This window comes from Pimephales promelas, chromosome 17 (assembly GCF_988280905.1).
Source record: "Pimephales promelas chromosome 17, fPimPro1.hap1.1, whole genome shotgun sequence".
In the NCBI taxonomy this organism is placed as follows: Eukaryota; Metazoa; Chordata; class Actinopteri; order Cypriniformes; family Leuciscidae; genus Pimephales; species Pimephales promelas.
Window position 1 is genome coordinate 28,712,065 of NC_142785.1, and position 20,373 is coordinate 28,732,437.

The window sequence follows — 20,373 nt, forward strand, 5'->3', positions numbered from 1 at the left end:
GATGAAGTTTTCATCTAAAAGGTTTTAATGGAGAGTGAATGAGATGTAGGGATGTTTAGTAAAGGACATATCTCTTCCGCTCTCCTCCTCTTTCCTTTCTCTCAGGTCTATTCTCCCATAACCCTAACCATTGGAACAGGATAGCCATCTGCCGATGATATATAGCCTGGAATGTATGTGTGAGAGTGTGTGACTGTGTTACAATGAGTTACAGCCCTGCCTGTGTGTGTGTGTGTGTGTGTTCTCACAGAGAGGCCCCTCATCTACAGATACCCCCTCTCGCTGCCATTCTCCATCAGGCTAATAGCAACAGGTGTCTGAATCGGTCCGCACCCGCCCTGCTGTAGCCACGGCAACTAGCATGTCATGGGTTGCCACACAATAAAGGGAGGGGACATAGTATCTTGATGGAGATGTACACATAATGTCAGTGCAAACACGGCTGCATTCATGCATGCTTTATCATCAGAATGCACACACATGCACCTCTATGGGTACATGAGCAAACAGTAAGCGGTGTATGATGGAGAGACACATAAAGACAAACATCTGTCCAGTGATCTTCAGCCTGTCAGATGGCAGAGATCTCATTCACCATATGTGACTCGGCTGTCTCAGAATTAGCTCATTTGTGCTCACTCTGTAACCATATATTGTCCTACGTGACATTCAATAGACAGTGTTGTAGTCGAGACCACCTCACTCGAGTCCGAGTTGACACCGAGACCATAGAGAGTCGAGTCCGAGTCGAGTCCGAGACCAGAGACGGTCGAGTCCGAGTCGAGACCGAGTCCATAGAGAGTCGAGTCCGAGTCGAGACCGAGACCAGTGAGGGTTGATTACCTAATTTACTTTTATTTACTTAGAGAAATACTTTTTTTTTTTTTTTACTGAATTTACTTAGAGTTTAAAAAATATGATCAGTTTAGGGTAAAAAGGCACATAGTAGGTGGTGTTAAAAGTAATTTTATTAAAATTTGTCATGCGCAGTTGCGCACTAGAAAATCACCAATCACTGGGCGTTTCAATCAATTTAAAGAAATATTTTATTAACATACATTAATAATCATGAAAAATATTTTTAATTGAACTCGAGTGGACTCGGGAATAATTCCGAGTCCTAAAAAAAAAAATGTTCGAGTACGAGTCAATTCCGAGTCCAAATGGACACAAGTCCATGACAAGACCAAGACCATTAAAACATGGTCTCGAGACCGAGACCGAGACGAGTCCGAGTCTCGAGTACTACAACACTGTCAATAGACATTAAATTCAATATATATTAAATAAAATATTATATAATTAAATAAAAAATATTTTAAAATATATAAATATTTGTATTTAATTATATAATATTTAATTTAATATTTAAATAATGTTTTGTTTTTTGTTTTTTTTGTAGTTTTAATGTATTTTTTTATTATTAAATGTAATAATAAAAAAAAAATTCTTATAAAATGGACATGGTCAATAGGTTTTGATTCATTAAGCAAAATAAAATGCCATATTTCTTTGATTTATTTTTGTTTATGAGATTCACTTTAAAAAGCTGACGTTTTCATCTCTGAGCTGTGAGAGTCAGGCTGACTTCAGTGGATTTGCCGCTATGGGTTTTATTTCCCAAGGTAACATTGTATGGCCAGCATTACATCAGCGCTTTATCAGTGAGGGGACCCATAGGTGATGCCATGGGGAACCAGACTCTCTTATGAAAAAGCATGGCTGAATTTACACACATCACAATGCCTGGATCAGTAATATGAACAGATCGTATCGCTCTGTCTGCCTCTGGTTGTTGCATAATTGTGGGTCAATCTGACAGGTCATATCTGTGTCTTCATCATTGGCTTCATGTAACCGCACAATCAGTAGCTCATCTTTCTCTTTCATTTTCTCTGTATTGTTTTTCTCTCTCTTCCCTTTGTTTTCCTGTCAGAGAGAGAAGAAGGTTTAATTCATTAAGTGGCCCACCCTGTTCTCCCCTAGGGTTTATTCTGCTCAGTCTAAACACAAAAACAGTTTGAGCCGTGTGTTTCATCAGCATCAAAAGCATTGATCATTTAGTTTGAGCAATATTGCCTCTAACAATTGAGTGTGGGGCAAAATTGTTTGTGTGAAGAATGGAAGAGGAGTCGTTGGGAAATTTTGCAGATGGTGCTTTAAAATGAGTAATTTTGTAGTATTTTGAAAATAGTTTCTCAAAGGTGTTAACCATCCTATGCTAAAGCAAGTTAGCTTCTTTTCTATGACTATTTTATATAGAAAAATGGCAGCATGTGCATGACACAGCAGTTTTTAACTGTATGAATACAAATTTAAGTAATGGTGAATTTCAAGGTAATGCATTTAGCTAAGTGGCACTGGTAGGGCTTGCACGCAAATACGTACTTATATATGTAACGATTAATCGCGATTAATCACATCCAAAGCAAAAGTTTGTGTTTACATAATATATGTGGGTGCACTGTGTATAATTATTTTTTATATATATATATATATATATATATATATATATATATATATATATATATACACATGCATGCATTACACATGCATTATATTTAAGAAAGAAATATTATTTATATATAAAATATTTATATTTAATCTAAATTATATATAAATATCCAGTATGAAAACATTTTGTAAATATATACGAGCATGAGTGTGTATTTATATATATAAAATAATTATACACAGTGCACCCACAAACATTATGTAAACACAAACTTTTATTTTGGATGCGATTAATTGCGATGACAATCGTTTGACAGTCCTAATATATATATATATATATATATATATATATATATATATCAAGGTCTATTTATTTTTATTAATTCCTATACTATTTATTTGCGTATTTTTATTAATTACTGAATAATTGACACATTTTATGTCACTTGACAGGATAAAATTGATTTGACTTTAAATCTTTTTAAACTTTTAAACATTATTCCTGTTGCTATTCTATGTTTGTTTGTAAATCTGACAAATTTCTAGTAATGGACAAAAGAAATCATCTAACCCATCATCAGCGAAGTACTTTTGGTACATAGTACAATTATGTAATTTGGTATTCTGCTCTTTTTTTAAAAAGCTTTTTCCCGCTGACTATTTTGCAAGTTTTATGAGTTAAAGCTCTTTCAGCTTTCTGAATATTTAGTCAGACATGTTGAAGAGATGCATATCATCATATTGTCCAGCCCTAAAACTTTATAGACCATTTCAAAAGATGTAAACAACACTGGTCCAGAAGCACTTCCTGTTTCAGTTTTTTAACACTTCATAAAAGCTGGGATGAAATACAACCAACAGAACATTTAAAACTGAATCAAAAAGTTAAACAAACATCTTTAAGATGTTTTCTTTACATGTGAAATAAAGAAAACAGTTACAAACTGAAACAGGAAGTGCTTCTGGACCAGTGTTGTTTACATCTTGTGAAATGGTCTATAGGTTTTTTTTATAGGTCAGTGTTTATTAAAAAACATCCAATAATGCAGAATATGCAATGATGAATATCTAATTGATGAGTTGTTAATATATAACAATACAAAATATATGGGTATGGTTTTACACCTAAATTCAGCATATTGACACAAAATGATTTCGCTGACTGCAGGAGTACGATTGTTTCTGTGAATTGCATTTGCTCCTCTTTCTTTGTAAAAATATACCTCAGATTTTTTGTCAAATCTAGTTGTACAGTCAATCGCAAAGCTCTTTCCCACTTTATATGTGTTGTGTTTGTTTTTTTGCCGCATTCACGCTGAAAACATATAGAGCCGCTCAGTGTTTTTGCCACTCACTGTGAGTAACTGCAGGCACTCCGGCCGGCCGACGGTGACGTCAGCCGCATACCCTCAATAGGAAGCATTTATTTTCTGAACATCCACAGAAAAAAGATTTCTATTGACAAAAGCCTCACGTATAAAACATTCTCACATAAATCTCTCCTTTCTTGTAGTATGCTGAATCTGACCTCAGTTTTTTGGGTTAGGGAGTCACAACAGTTCAGTGAGTCCAGTGTCTATGTGACGAAAAGGAATTTTTAGTATCCGTCCTGCAGGATCCCACACAAGCATCCCACCTCCTTTCTGATACATCACGGCCACTGCTGTGTTTTAATCACTTGGATAGATCCCAGTATTCACCTCCCTTTGCTGCTACTCTTCACCCCGTGGCTAATTGGTTACTCAATCCACGTGGATGACTTGGACTGTCGCCCCCCAAACGACCGTGCCTTTCTTTGTGCTCATTTAAATAACACCATATTGCTAATTGATTTCATGTCGGTGCATTAGCAGGCTGTTACGCAGACCTGGCTGATCTTTGACGCCGTTTAATATTTTAAAACCAAGCTGCGCTTTTAATTTTAGCACCCTTCACTCACGCATGGCTCGTTTTGTTTTTGTGCACCGACTCGGTGAAACCTTTCATATGAGCAGATGTGCTTGTTTTAGATAAGTGCGCTCAGCATCAACTACAATGGCTAGCGCTGCCTTCTCCAACAAAAGGGGGGTCATTTGATTGCCATTTCATAAGGTATTGTGCACTGTAATGATGCCTGAAGGTTCTTTCAGTTCTCATGTCACCTTTATGAACGTATGAATTAGTCAGTGGACTAGTCGAGCAGTTAATGTCGGGCCAGGTGAATGCCCTCTGTCCTTTATGCTGGTGGAAACCAAAGATGGATTTTCCGAATAACCTCCAGTCCTTTAATGAAGCCTCTTTTGATTGCTGCTTTATTGCAGTGTCCTGAGAGGACAGACCTCCAGAACAGACTGCTGGTTTCAGATGGTTGACCAGTGATTCTCATCTGTCACTGACAGGCTTGTGTGAGTCACCAGCATTGTGACTCAATTTCACAAGGTTTGAGCTTTTTCAGACAAGCTGTGTTTTGAAATGGATGATTTGTGATTTACAAACTTAAATCTCCAATTTTTTTTTTTTTTTTTTAACTCTTTCCTCACCAGCATTTTTGAAAATGGTGTTGCATTTTCGATTTTGTTCACAAGTTTCATGGCCCCCTGAATATTTTTTTTTTGTATATCTGAAAATGCATTATATCAAAAGAAAGAACAGACCCTCCCCATAAAAAAAGAAAAGTTGTATTCTAGTTATTTTGTTCTAAATTCAATGTTGGTAAGTTTCATAAAAAAGCATAATTTTGAACAAAAAAGCTAAGAAAATCCTGTTTTTGTCAAATACTACATCCTGATCGTATTCAGAACAATGATCAAAACATAAATGGGGTAGTTTGAGTCAATCAACAGTAAATCAGAAGTAAAATGAAAACAAATTAGGCAATTGTTACAGACAGACTAAGCTATCAAATAAATGTGGGCTCATTTTGAAATGTTTTGATTTTTTGATTTATTTATTAATAATTATTGATTTCTATATAATATTTTTACTTATTTGTTATTAGTCATTTCTAAATATATTTTTTTTTTTTTAACGGTCTGAAGCATCAGACTTTAGGAAAAAAAAGTCTCCATTTGCTCTCCATTTAATATAATTTCCATCCAGGAGGACAAATAAGACATTAAAGATCTCAACAAATACGTCTCTCTACAAGATAGTGTTTTGTTGATTTGTTCAGTTGAATTTTGAAATGCAATTTATATAAAATGGGGTCAATAATACACATATATAAAAAAAAATAAAAAAAAACATGTTTTATATCAGCTACATGGTAATTCATATACTTCATACCCTAGCCTTGGGTCTCGTCTGGACGTGTACTTTCCTGTTTTCTTGTCAACTCTGTCTTTTATCTCTTAATTAAATGGTTGCTTAGAAGCAATCAAACGTCTTTTGGAAAGAACTCTTTGACAGTGGCTTGTCTTTTCCATTGGTCCTCATGGTGCATACTGTAGATTGCCAAAGGGTTTATTTGCACAGGTATGATTAAACCAACAAACTCAGGGACTCTAGCGAGAAAAGTAATTAAAAGACCAGTGGAAGATGAATAGGTTTCGACCCTACAATGCATCTGATGTGCCTGTTAAAGGGATAGTTCACTTTGAAATTATTTTTTGGTATGTTTTCGCTTACCTCAAGGGTTCAATCAATTTTTAGGTCAAACCATTTTTGTCTGTCAGTCATATAATGCAGGTCTATGGTCACCACCTCGAAGAACAACAGTTTTATGTCGTTTTACCTCTCCAAGCTTACATTTACGAGCCATTAAATCATGTTTAATTTGGACTTCTCTGTGCATGCTCTTTGAGGTGGTGACCATAGACCTCCATTATATGACTGACAGAAAAGAACGGTTTGACCTAAAAATATCAAAATTTAAAACTACCGCGGAAACAAAGACACCTACATCTTTGGATGCCCTTGAGGAAAGCTAAAACGTATCAAAAATGTAACTATCCCTTTAAGTTTCAGGGTATCTGTTTTGTTGACCATTTTCACATGAACGTCATTGGACCCTTAATCCAGTGGTGACATTACATGAGAACATACAGTAGGTGTACAGTACTGGCTTTTATCAAGAGCAGGGACCATTTCAGGTGAGTGGAACTTGATCAGTGATCCAGTACTGATTACAGCGCATTATTCTCTCGTGCCACGTAAACTATACTGCTACTGGGATCTTAAGAACATTAAGACTGGCCAAACTGCCACTCTACAGCTGTCACTGTGTGAATGATGAGATAACATAAACACCATATGGCTTAGAGCACGATCACTGCATTCTTCGTAAGTAAAGCCCTCAGGAAAAACAGTGCATCAACACACACATTATATGACTCATGTGCATTCATAATCTTGGAAGATGTTTCCTTGGCAATAAGTGACATGGCAATAAGCTAAAGCAGGTCACTGTGCATAAATATATATATATATATATATTTATGCACAGTGCACACTACCATCCAAAAGTGTGGGGTCAGGAAGATTTGTTAAAGGGATACTCAACTTTTTTTTTTTAGGAAATAGGCTCACTTTACAACTCCCCCAGAGTTAAACAGTTGGGTTTTACCGTTTTCGAATTATTTCAGCCGATTTTCTGATATTTAGAAGAATATCAGTAACCAGACAGTTTTGCGTCTCATTGACTTCCATAGTATATTTTTCCCCTACTATGGAAGTCAATGAGACCAGAAAGTGTCTGTTTACTGATATTCTTCTAAATATCAGAAAATCGGCTGAAATTATTTGAAAACGGTAAAACTCAACTGTTTAACTCTGGGGCAGTGGTAAAATGAGCCTATTTCCAAAGAAAGTGAAGTATCCCTTTAATGGTTTTGAAAAGTCTCTTATGCTCACCAAGATTGCATTTATTTAAATGAAAATCCAGTATAAACAGTACAATTGTGAAATATTATAAGTTCTACACCCATGAGTGGTAGTGTATCTCTCTCTCCCTGCATTTCTCTTTGCAAAAAACTTTGTAAGATATCAATATTAAAGAGTACATCAACAGTTTGTTTAATCCATTGGACAAATGCAATGAGGCATGGTCTGTTTGTCCTTTTCACCTTTTCTCCACATTTTTATCGTTCGTTTCCTCACCCCAGTCTTTTCTGCTTCCTCTGTTTGTAGAGAGCGTCTTTATGTGTTTGCATTGTGCGCCACTATAATTGGCTCTTTTAAAAGTCAGATCTCCTCTGCTGCATTTCAATTGCAAGGCTTCAAAGAGAACGCTGTGTTTGTGTGTTTGAACGGGTCATCAAATGATATTGGTGTGTTTTCACGAGCCTTATTAAAAACATTGGCTTCCAGATCCTGTAGAGCTCAAGATTTAGCGTTTTGGTTACATCTGAAACCAAACATGGGCTCCATTGGACATCCATCAGGAACATTTTGTTCCACATGTAGATGTAAAAACTAAAAACTAAATTAGGTTTGGTGTCTTCTGTCATGGCGCACTTATACCTCCTGCTTTTAAGCCACACTAGTCGAATCTTTCATGTGGACCCATTATGAAATGTCTATTATGAGCTGTTTTTGGACACGCTGTGTCACTGTAACCAAAGTAAATGGACTTAGTAGTTAATGTGAGGTGATAGATGAGGTTATTACCAGTAACCCGTGTTGTCAGGCGGCGAATAAAAGGCCAAGATGGATTTGATATGCACTCAGTAGGCTCTCTGCAGGGCATATAAAAGCTCAAGACATGTAACCAGATGTACAAAATACTCTTATTCATGTTTTTCTTTTCCTTCTTTTCAGATGGTGGTGTTAATGGACCCCATGGAAGATCCAGATGATATTCTTCGAGCTCATCGGTCCAGAGAGAAGACTTATATGTTTGATGTGGCCTTCGATTATACAGCCACACAGGCAAGCTAGTTCTGTGTTTTTTTGTTTTGTTTGTAAGGGTGGATCAGTTTGAAGCATGTGTATATACAAAATTGAATATGTGAATGCCTTCAAGTGCATTTATGACCTTAGTTAAACATGTTTTAATGTTATAAATGTATTTTCCTTAGGACGAGGTGTACAGATCCACCACTAAAGGCTTGATTGAAGGTCTCATATCTGGCTACAATGCCACTGTTTTTGCCTACGGACCCACAGGTCGGTACCAGGTCATACCTAGTGCTAAGTAGTATTTTTATTTTTTACACTGAAATGACATCCACAGGGGCCATATGGCCAAAGTAGTAGACATCACAGACACGACTAGGACACACAGATTATCACCCTGATCTTCTTTCCTCCTCTTTAAGGAGCAACTTCGATCAACCAAGTCGCATGCACTGATTCCAACTATTGCACATAATAGTTAATTGATGATTTATATGTATTACGTTCACATAGCTCACTGACAGCTGTCACGAAAAACATCATTAGATAATATTTCACCCCCAAATACCTTAATTAAAGAATTTTTATGCTCCTTTGAATTGAATTAAAGTTAATTCCTGGAAAGCAGGTCTGGCTCTCGTACTCGTGTTGCTGTAATCTGTCTTCGGAGTGACTGTTCCTGTCTGTGGCAGGGGTTATATAAAGCTGTGCTCAGCCTGACGGGGATAAAAGCCACCTGTAAACATCATTTCACTCACTGTGACTCATCTCACACCTGTGCCTTGTTTATGTCACGCTGCTGATGAACATAAGATAATTATCTAATGTTATTTCACATTTATGAAAAGAGAGGTACTGTGTCACAAGGACACTACATAATTAATAATAATCTATGTTGGATGTTTAAGCACATTTTATTTATTTATTTATTTTTGTTAAACAATTTTAGCATTGTATTAGGGTCACTGTTTTATGATATTTATTCTATTTTATTTATTAAATGATTGTAAATTGTGGTCCTATTGAACATATGTATGTGTACAGGTTGTGGGAAGACTTACACTATGCTGGGAACAGACAGAGAACCTGGTATCTACGTTCGCACATTAAACGACCTGTTCAAAGTCATCGAAGAAACCAGCGATGACATGCAGTACAGCGTCTCGATGTCCTACTTGGAGGTGAGATCTTTATTTGGTTGCCAAATAGGGTTTTAGCAGCCACTTACCTTTTTGTTGTTGTTTTTTGCTCTGATATCACCTGGAGGTTCTTTACAGATCATGTAAATATACCGTCACCCTACTGCCATGCTAAATAAATGCAGATAGTAAAGTAAATTGCCCTTATTCAGTTTTAAACATAATAAAAAAAGGGTAACGGCTTAAGTGTTATGTGATAAGATAATCACCAGACACATGAGGAAAGTACGTCTGTTTATCAGATCTGTTCGCGTGAGGGAGGGGTAATCTTGTCGGCATAGCGACTATCTCAGTGTCTTTGAGTACGGTGAAGTTGTATTGATACGAGAAAGCTTATTCCATTAGTTGTGATGGATTTGTTCAAAGTTTACTCAAAACAAATGCATGCATCCTTGATCCCCCCCACTTCGCTAGCCTAGAAACATATCACTAAGCTTTTATGTGACTGACCAAATAATGAATAGATCTATTATTGATGACCCTGTCACACTCTCAAGCTTCTAACGGTCCTTTTTACATGTATTTATTTATCCTAGATCCACGTATCAAGTGTTTTACAATTGTCTCGAGCGCTGTGTCCTAGCCAGGTGCCACACATCTTTACATTAGTACTCCCTTGTAACGCAGTCACTCCTACTAGCCACTTTGGCGGGTTGGATTTTGAAATATCTGAAGTAATAAACTAAGAGCAATGTAGTGTGTATAGATTTATTAATAGTCAAGTCAAGTCACATTTATTTATCTATGAAAAAATACATATCGATACTGAAATATCTGAAACAATACTTATTTTCCAAGTTTCTCACATCCTAAGAGTGTGCACATAAAGACACCACTCAGTACTAAATTGTGCTCTGTTTTGCTGCTTATTGCACTTAAGCAGTCTAAAACACACAAAATAATGTCAAAATGCCGGTCTTGGCGAGTGTTCACGTAAACACAGGGGTGTAAAAATGTAAAAAAAAAAAAAAAAAAAAAATGTCAGTTTAATGGATCTGTGTGTCAGGTCTTAAAGTGACAGCAGCCTAATATACCTGCTGCCAAATTATGAGATGATAATAAAAATATCTATATGGCATTTTTTCCCATTGTATCGATTTGAAAATTGTGGCCAGTGAAAATGCTGAGTGGCTAGTAACTTTGGAAATCCACTAGCCACAGTGGCTGGTAAGCAAAAAAAAAATATAATGTTAAGCCCTGATTATGTGGACAGACTGTGACTGTTTTTTTGGCTGTGAAACTTGGTTGGTTAGCCTGGTTAGGACACACTGTAAGACTCAAGTACGTTCAAAAAGAGAAAGGACAGTCAACTAGGCTTCTACAAAAGACCAGAATCGATGTTTGAACACTGTGTGCTTGGATATTGTTGCACTTTTACCATTGTAAAGGAGAAATAGCACATTTCAAGCATCAGTGGCAGCCACTATAGAAATGCTGCTGGACAGACTTTCATTGAGAATTGAATTGATGCTCCTTGTAGCTTGAACATGTGATCTCAAATGTACTGTACATGCATCAGCTGTCAAAAACAGGACTGCTATTGAGTTTGAAGTCTAAACTGAAGCACTGGGAGATAAAACTGGAAGAAAAAAAAAATATTTTGAAGGAGGTACCCAAGTCATATGTAGAGACCAGAATATCATATAGACATGAGAGTGAGCTCTTTTGACTTAACTACCTTGCAACACCCTAAAACCACCCAACATATCTGTATGGCAATCACTCATAATTCCTAGTAACGTCACAACAATGCCTTGGGAGCAATTTTGCACGGGTACAACTCACATTGTCTTCAAAACAAATATACATACACAAACATATACCATGTATCTGACACTGTAATAATCTTCACTGCTATGCAAGTATAATGTATGTACAAAAAAAGTGCAGTATGCTTAAATATTTCAGTAGTATGGTTGTACATTATAGAAATTCATGCACAAACACACACACAAACTTGCTCAAGCATCTTAGCATACACATATAAACACAGAGAACTGTTTTCTTTAAAGGGGTTAAAGGGGTGTTTGGGATGTGCAGACCTATGAGTAAACCACTCCGTCCACACAGGCAAAGAGCAACCTTCAGTAAATAGCACAATGCTCTCCTGTCCTCCGCTTTTCTTACACCTTCACTTTAAAACTCCTGTTTACTTTGGGCCGTCCAAATGCTCAAGGGGATGCCTCCCTGGAGAGAACGCGTTTTTATTCTCAGCTTCTGAGGTTTAGGTTCCGACCTCCCGGTTTATCCTTTCACTTTTTTTCTCTCTTTCCATCCATCTACATCTACGGCAGGTCTTCTGCTCTTACTCTGTCAATGGCTTCTTTTCATTCCATCAGCGTCACCCTAAAATTATCACATGCTTACGGCACATCACAGTGACCTCACTGACAGGGATGAAATATTACGTTAATTTGAGAGCTTTTGAGGCGACCGCAGATGGCGCTCAGGACGTGGCCTTGTTCTAAACCGGGTTGAATGAAGCTTATTGAAATATTCTGAAACATTCATCTCTCCATTAGCATCCTGAAAGTACTGTATAGTATATGACATTTTATGCAGCAGAGTCTGGATTTTGATTGTATGAAACATTCCAAAGTCTGGATTACTTCTGAAATGAATAGACATTAGCGCTTTGGCGATGAAAATTCATGTTCATGTGATAACTAGTTGACTTCAGACCATTCACTTAAGGAAAATGAGTCATGACCGCTCTTGTGTACTAAATGTTCAATAATTCAATGGTCTTGTGTCAGTAATTCCATTCAAATTTCACAAATTATAGCATTTGTCAACTGGTAAAGCATGGTTAGCAATGGAAAGGTCACAGATGGCACATTCTGACATTTATGTGCTTGCCACAAGTCTGTCTTGCAGCTCAGATAAAAGCATCTGTCAGATGCATGAATGTAAATGTCAAACGCATTACTGTTCAAGCATAAACAATGGTGGTAATCTTGAAATCTAAGCATGGTCTTTACCCTTGTGTTCCAGATCTACAATGAGATGATAAGAGACTTACTGAATCCATCAACTGGGTTCCTGGACCTGAGAGAGGACTCAAAGGGAGAGATACAGGTCGCAGGAATCACAGAGGTTTCCACTATTAATGCAAGAGAGGTTAGTTAGAGCTCATGTTACTTAACAAGCATTTTGAGAAAAGTTGTACTTTTTAAGTCAATACTGATATAGTAGACAGTGCTGAGGAATGTTAATTAAAAAAAAAAAAAACTACAGTATGTATTTGTTGCATATACGTATAACAAAAAGGGATCATAAGATGTTAATATATTTTATTATTTTTTTTAACCCTCAATCGGGTCATGGGGTCTGTACGACCCCAATCGAATTTTACTTAATAAAAAAAAAGGTTCCCTTCATCTCAGTGGAATAAGATTTTGTGACTTTTCATACATTATCTATCTATACACATACTGAATTTCCCATTGAAATGAATGGGAGATGTGAAAAAAAATAAAAAATAAATGTTTTCTTTGTGTCAAAAAAAAAAAAAATCCGGCATAAATTTTACATAGAAATGAAGGTCTAATACTAGAGCATAAATGCAATGTATTGTAAAAACAAACAAACAAAAAAAATCATATGCAAGCTAATGGTGTAGTTGAGGAATTGCGTGGTATATGGATACAAAAGTGCTTTATATTTCCAAAAACACAGCATTAATGAATAGATGAGAAGTAAACAAAAAAATGATATATTATTTGTATGATTAAAAATTTTTTGTACTATTACTCAATCAATTGTTGGGGTCGTATAGACCCCGATGTCCAGAAGTGTAAACAGGAAACGATAGACCATTTGAAGGTCTTTTCAACAAAACATTTTTTTTTTCACCTTAAGATGACTGACACTTTCTTCAAAATATATGTGCATCAGTATTTAAACAAGTCAGTTAATATACTATGCTACTTCATTGAAAATAAATCTATCACCTGTTTCACCCTTCGTATTAAATTCATGTTCGTTTTGATGTGTTACCCTCAACTTTGGTCCTAATAAAGTAATATTTATGTTTTAAAGTTACAGTACATTTCAATAGTCTGGGGTCAGTAAGATTTATTTTCATCAAAGTCACATTAAATTAATTAAAAGTGACAGAAAAGCCATTTATAATGTTACAAAAAAAATCCTTTCCATTCATCCAAAAATCCTGAGAAAATGCTTGACGGTTTGTGCAAAAATATTAAGCAGCACAACTGCTTTCAAGATGTATAATAATAAGATTTTTTTCTTATTATGCACTAAATCAACATATTAGGATGATTTCTTAAGGATCATGTGACTCTGAAAACTGCAGTAATAATGCTGAAAATTCAGCTTTGAAGTCACAGGAATAAATGATATTTTAAAATATCGAAAAATAGAAAATAGCTATTTTACATTGTAATCACAATGTTTTTTTCTATATATTTTTCATCAAATAAATAAAGTTTTGGTTAAAAAAGAAATTCTAACTCAAGCTTTTGAACGGTACTGTGTATAAATGTCGTTGTATACAGCTAGATGGTGAGTTTTCTCTCTCTCTCTCTCTCTCTCTCTTTTTTTCTCTCACTCAGATCATGGAGTTGTTAGTGAAGGGAAACAAGCAGAGAACGCAAGAGCCGACAGCAGCCAATCAGACGTCTTCTCGCTCTCACGCTGTGCTTCAGGTGGTCGTGCGACAACAGAGCCGATGTCGAGACATCCTGCAGGAAGTGCGATTTGCGCGACTCTTCATGATCGATTTAGCCGGGTCTGAGCGGGCTTCACAGGTATGATGTGTTCGCGTGTGAGGAGGTGGGATATTTATAGGTGCGAGACATAAAGCTCCATTCATCATTCAGAAATCAAGTACAAACACAGTTGGTGAGCTCGGGATAATCATTAATATCAAAGCTATCAATCTTTCTTCTTGCATAAAAGCTGGCACAGTTGGCTTCAAATATATTCAGAATCCTAAATCAGCCAGTGACGAGGGAACAATTCCAAGAGTGATTTAACCATCGGTGATAAACTTGGTGGGAAAATGAAGCCGTCTGAAATAAAAATAATTGTTCAGTATTAAAATACATTATTATGCATGAGACACCTCCACGAGTCAAGTCTGATGTTTTTGATGAGAGACATGTTTTATATTAAAGTGTCATCTCCACTCACAGCATGAGACTGGACGATATTACACGAGAGAACGCATTTAGAGAGCATGCCATGAGAGTATTTGCCATGGAAACTTAAAAATCACTCAGGCACCCTCTGGGTTTAAACATGCATGTGACAGGCACAAAAGCAGATCACGTTGTTTCTGCTGATGGGGTATTGTTGCTCAGAAACATGAGTGGCTGTTTGTTCTCTATTGATGAGGATGACAAGCCTGTTGCACAACTGTTCAGAGAATGAGAGATACGAGAGCGCCCCCTGCTGGAAGCTTTAACAAACTCCCTAACCCACATTTAGACGATTAGTTTAACGTCTTTGTGTGCAATAACTACTGTTTCATATTTGCAGACACAGAACAGAGGTCAGAGGTTAAAAGAGGGTGCTCATATCAACCGTTCTCTGCTCGCACTGGGGAACTGCATCAATGCTTTGAGTGAAAAGAATGGGAACAAATACGTCAACTATAGAGACAGCAAGCTCACACGATTGCTCAAGGTACAGCTTTGTGATTCTTCATGAACAGAGACGATCATGGGAGATTGTTCTTGGTTTCAATAGTCTTACTGGGGTTTTGTCATGTCTGCAGGATTCTCTAGGAGGAAACAGTCGGACGGTGATGATTGCTCACATAAGCCCTGCATCTCTAGCCTTCGAGGATTCGCGGAATACCCTGACTTATGCCGACCGTGCCAAAAGCATCCGCACACGGGTTAGTTTGACACATGATAAAACAATGGACAACCTAGCTAACCTACTTACACTCCAATTTTTTTTAAGAACTTTACTTTTATAAAGCAAAATACACAAAATATTAAGCAGCACATATGGTTTCAACATTGAGAATAATAAGAAATGTTTCTTGAGCACCAAATCAGCATATTAGAAGGATCATGTGACTCTGAAGAGCTTTGCCATCACAGGAATACATTACATTTAATATATTGAGATTAAAATTGTAAAATGTAATAATATTTCTCTCTCACACACACACACACACACACACACACACACTTTCCCAGTCTTAGGACAAACAAAGTCAGAATTACCTTAATTTATAAACAGTAAACAAGTGGTTAATGTACAATAACAAGAAGCAGGAACAGTTGACGGACAATAAAGAGTAAACATAATGGGGTTTTATATTACAGCAATAAACTGTGCTGTGCTTTGCTTTCGGTGTCATATTTAACATCACTGATGCAGTTGATTCAGTGTTTGAGTGATGCGATCATGTCATTGAGATTGACTAAAGACACAAGGGCATCCAATGCATACACAAATACACACATCTATGCTACTCATGCAAACAGTTATAGTCTGCCTAAGTTTGTTGGGTGTTTTATGACCCATTTTGTGAAGCCAACTGTTTGGTGAGGAGTTTGATGACTATGTTATACTCTTCTTTTGCAGGTAAAGAGAAACCTGTTGAATGTGTCCTATCACATCGCTCAGTACACCAGTATCATCTCTGACCTGCGCAGCGAAATTCAGCGGCTAAAGAAGAAGATAGCAGACCAGGCCAGTCGACAGATCAATCCAGACAGAACAGACATCCGCCATGTTCAAGGTAACACCGGAAGTCACAATTACCATTGATGCCACCTCCAGTTTACTCACAACTCCAAACTTTTCTTTTCTTTTCCATTACATTCTTTTCTTTCTTCTTTTTGCTAGATTATTTTCATTCTAGACTTATTCTGGTCTGCTCAGTTCAAATAGATTAGATTTAAATTAGATTAGAATTAAATAGATTATTTTCTAAATGATTTTGATTCTTTTCCAAATGGTTATGTTCTGATAGATTGTATTCTATTTAATTAGATTATTTTCTAATTGATTCTAATCTATTAAATGCTATTCTATTCTGTTTTGCTAAATTATTTTCGGACTGATTCTGGTCTTCTCAGTTCTAATAGATTATTTCCTGTTCAGTTCGATTTTTTTTCTGTGATTAAATTATTTTTCTGTTTAATTCGATTATTTTGTTACATTATTTTCTATTCTATTCGAAAAGATTATCTTCTGTTCAATAAGATTATTTTCTGTTTGATTACATTTAATATATATATAATAATAATTCTATTATTATAGATTATTTTCAGTTTGATTTTGATTCTTTTCCAATTGATTCTGTTCTGATTGATTGTTTTCTATTTTAACTAGATTCTTTTCTAATTGATTCTGGTCTATTCTATTCTAATGGATTATTTTCTAATTGATTCAGTTCTATTTTATTATAATAGATTAGTTTCAGTTTGATTCAATTCTTTTCTAATTGATTCCATTCAATTCAATTCTAATATATTATGTTATTTTTTGTTTCGATTAGATAATAATCTGTTCTGTTCAATTTATTCTCTGTTCTTTTATGAGTAGGTCTCACTCAAATGTGCATCATAGCATTATTGTTGTGTGTTTGCCTTTAGCGGAGGTGCAAGCTCACTCTTCTCAGCAGAGCCGGGCTGAGATGGACCAACTGCGGGAACAGCTGATCGATGCGTTTAGAAAGCAGATGGACATCAGGAAGCGTCTTATGGAGCTGGACAACAGCAACATGGAGATCCAGATAGACACATCCAAACACCTGCTGACAATCGCAGAGTGAGTCTTTATTCTGCACAAAGTTTATGATATTGAACATTAACAATTGTTTTATCCTTTCAGACCAAATGAAGTTCCTTTTGTTTGAAAAGTGTGCTTGTACTTTATTTATTTTTCTCAAATAAATGCATGGTCTGTGTTTGATATTTTGCTATTGAAATATTGTCTCCATCTAGCTGGGAGCAAGAGCGCTTTAGGAGAAGAAAGAAGTGGCAGGGGGAGAGGAGGAAGGAGACCTTTAATAAGGATGAAAGTGAAAAAGACTCCGACTCACCAGAATCTTTGCCTGACAGCACAGAGACACAAGAGGTGGCCATTGCCAGAGAGAACCTTGTCACGCTCATGGCTGAGCAGAAGAAAATACAAAAACAGAAGGTAATGTCTTTAGTAACCACTAGAGGGCAGATCAACACCTCAGATAACGGTGCCAGCCCTGGAACAATAGTGTTGAGTCTGGTTCATTTTAGCATACCAATTAGTTTTTCTCTTCAATTAACTTTCTTTCTTTCTGTCTTTCTTTCTTTCTTCCTTTTAATTCAAGTCATCACACACAATTTGGGTATCGTATGTTCCATTTTCTAGTGATGCAAACGAAAAGACTATTTAAAATGTTTATGATCCCAACATGTCACCAAAACAAAGTTCCTACAGTCTAGTCATTTACTTGGCGAATCTTTTCAACCGAATCATGATTCTTTGATTTAATAATGCCTGTCATCACAGCCATGATGAAAAACTACAGTGTGAAATACAAAATGTTGAAATGGATGAAAACATGAACAAGACATTAGCTCTATACTGAAACATATTAAAAGGATAGTTCACTTTGAAATTAATTTTTGATATGTTTTAGCTTACCTCAAGCTCATCCAAGATGTAGGTGTCTTTATTTCCACAGTAGTTTCAATTTTGATATTTTAGGTCAAACCGTTCGTGTCTGTCAGTCATATAATGGAGGTCTATGGTCACCACCTCAAAGAGCATGCACAGAGAAGTCAAAATTAAACATGATTTAATGACTCGTAAATGTACAGTAAGTACACATTGATGGCCCAAGACACGAAACGAGCCGTTTGCGTGAGAAAACGAACAGTATTTATATCGTTTTTACCTCTTGTAAACACAGACCTGCATTATTTGACTGACAGACAAGAACGGTTTGATCTAAAAATATCAAAATTGAAACTACTGCGTAAACAAAGACACCTACATTTTGGATGCTCTTGATGTAAGCTAAAACATACCAAAAAGTTAATTTGGTAGCATCTTAAACGAACTGATTAATTTGAAACACTCTGCATAGGTAGTGCATTCTGGGATTACCTTCTCCACAAACAATACATTTTCTTTATGGCTTTATGACTAACAGTGTTAATAAAGCCACTCATCACAGTAATTGACCATAAGTCCCCCTATTGTCTGTAGACCGAATTGGAGCAGTGCTTGGCAGAGCTGAGAGAGAAATCTCGACGTCTTGAAGAGCTTCTCCCCCGCCGCGTGAGCTCAGAGGAGCAGAGGGAAGTGCTTTGCCTCCTCTGTAAGGTCCACGAGCTGGAGATCGAGAACGCAGAGATGCAGTCAAGCGCTCTGCTCAAGGACAACGTGATCCGGCAGAAAAACGTGGTAGTGCAGCGTTTTGAACAGCACAGACACCTCTGCCATGAGATCATCCAGCAGCAGCGGCAGTTTATTGATGGTGAGTCATTCGTGGAAATAAGAAATGGCACTGAAACCTCAGATAGAGATGAATCAGGCCCAACTGTTGCAGTAAAGATGTATTGATTCATTATTTATTATAAAAAAATGTAAGTCATAAATGATAAATTATTACTTTAATGATAAATTAAAAAAGAAACATTGTATATATACACACACACACACGCACATTTGGTTATGAAATATTGAGGTGAATGATGGTTTTGCAGATCACAGTCTCCTAGTCCCTCGTCATCTTCAAGAGCTGTATGAGATGTACATGAAGGAAATGGATGAGAAGAACTTGGACAGAGTTGTGGCCCTGGATAAGTTCACCATTCGTACTCTTAAGGTACATCAAGCAGGCATTTTTCTAAGATGCAAAGTCAATATGAAATCAGAACATTGAGCTCATTTTCCCAAATAATGGATATGCATAATATTGTGACAGTAAAGTAAGTTTCATGTTGACTTTAAAAGCTCTTCAAGAAAAGGACATGATAAAATAAAGAAAGACACAGACTAATCATGAACATTTATCCCTTTAGGAGGGTTCCCTGCCCAAGATCACCCTCCCCAGTAGAGGTCGTGACCCCTTGCAGGAGATGGATTCAGATCAAGAGAGTGTTCGCACATTGGGCTCAGACAACAGACAAGGGCAGACAAAACTGAGGAGACACACGCTGCCTCCGATTCTCTCAGAGACCGATGGGTAAAAAGAGATCTAAGCCATTTCATTTTATATTTGACATTTTCCTCCCTATACAAAATTTATATATTTCATTGTTTAGAAACCTTTAATGACCAAAAATATTGTGTGAATGTGAAAATGAAAAGAATCAGAAAAAAAAATTGCTTTTAAAACTACATTGCAGACATCAAATGTGGTGTGAAAGGGGTCTAAATTGGTTCACATTCTGTAAACTTTCTGAAGCTAAGCTAAACTTCCTCTTCTGTCCATACAGAGACCGAGTGTTTAAGAGCAGTCACAAACAGATGAAGAACTCTGTAGTAATGACTCCTCCACCCATTCACATCAATGGCCAGGGCAACAGAGAGGTGAGCGTCCGGCTGGGAGCTTACAGTAGTTTTTCTTGCTACAATTTTTACACTAACGTTCAAAAGTTTGGGGTCAGTGTGATTAAAAAAAATTATACTTTTATTTAACAAGAATACATTATATTGATCAAAAGCATAGACTGTGAAAAGATGGATGACTTCCTTCCCCTGTAGAAAAACAAAGCCACAATATTACAACGATTACATCATTTGGAGCGATTCTGAGGTGGAGCCCATAAACTTTTGGGAAAAATGAACGCTTGAACATTTGTTAGCATAAGAACTACCTGAAATGACAGAAAACATCTCTGGAATATTTTATGTGTCATTGGATTTTCACTTTGGCTCACATCCTAATCGTTTACTTAGACAGGGCGGGGTTTAATAGTGCGTT

The 20,373-nt window shown here is 36.5% G+C and overlaps 1 protein-coding gene across 1 annotated transcript in view; it reads left to right on the forward strand.

The window, feature by feature from the left end:
- kif19 (kinesin family member 19) overlaps positions 1-20,373 on the forward strand; it is a 47,881-nt gene that overhangs the window by 22,368 nt on the left and 5,140 nt on the right. Inside the window, exons 3-16 of the mRNA XM_039665294.2 lie at positions 8,191-8,301; positions 8,451-8,538; positions 9,313-9,449; positions 12,462-12,587; positions 14,045-14,239; positions 14,973-15,119; positions 15,211-15,333; positions 16,035-16,191; positions 17,051-17,225; positions 17,402-17,600; positions 18,651-18,921; positions 19,151-19,272; positions 19,469-19,632; positions 19,886-19,979. Of these exons, the coding sequence (XP_039521228.2) occupies positions 8,191-8,301; positions 8,451-8,538; positions 9,313-9,449; positions 12,462-12,587; positions 14,045-14,239; positions 14,973-15,119; positions 15,211-15,333; positions 16,035-16,191; positions 17,051-17,225; positions 17,402-17,600; positions 18,651-18,921; positions 19,151-19,272; positions 19,469-19,632; positions 19,886-19,979 (2,109 nt within the window). The remainder of the gene's footprint in view (positions 1-8,190; positions 8,302-8,450; positions 8,539-9,312; positions 9,450-12,461; positions 12,588-14,044; positions 14,240-14,972; positions 15,120-15,210; positions 15,334-16,034; positions 16,192-17,050; positions 17,226-17,401; positions 17,601-18,650; positions 18,922-19,150; positions 19,273-19,468; positions 19,633-19,885; positions 19,980-20,373) is intronic.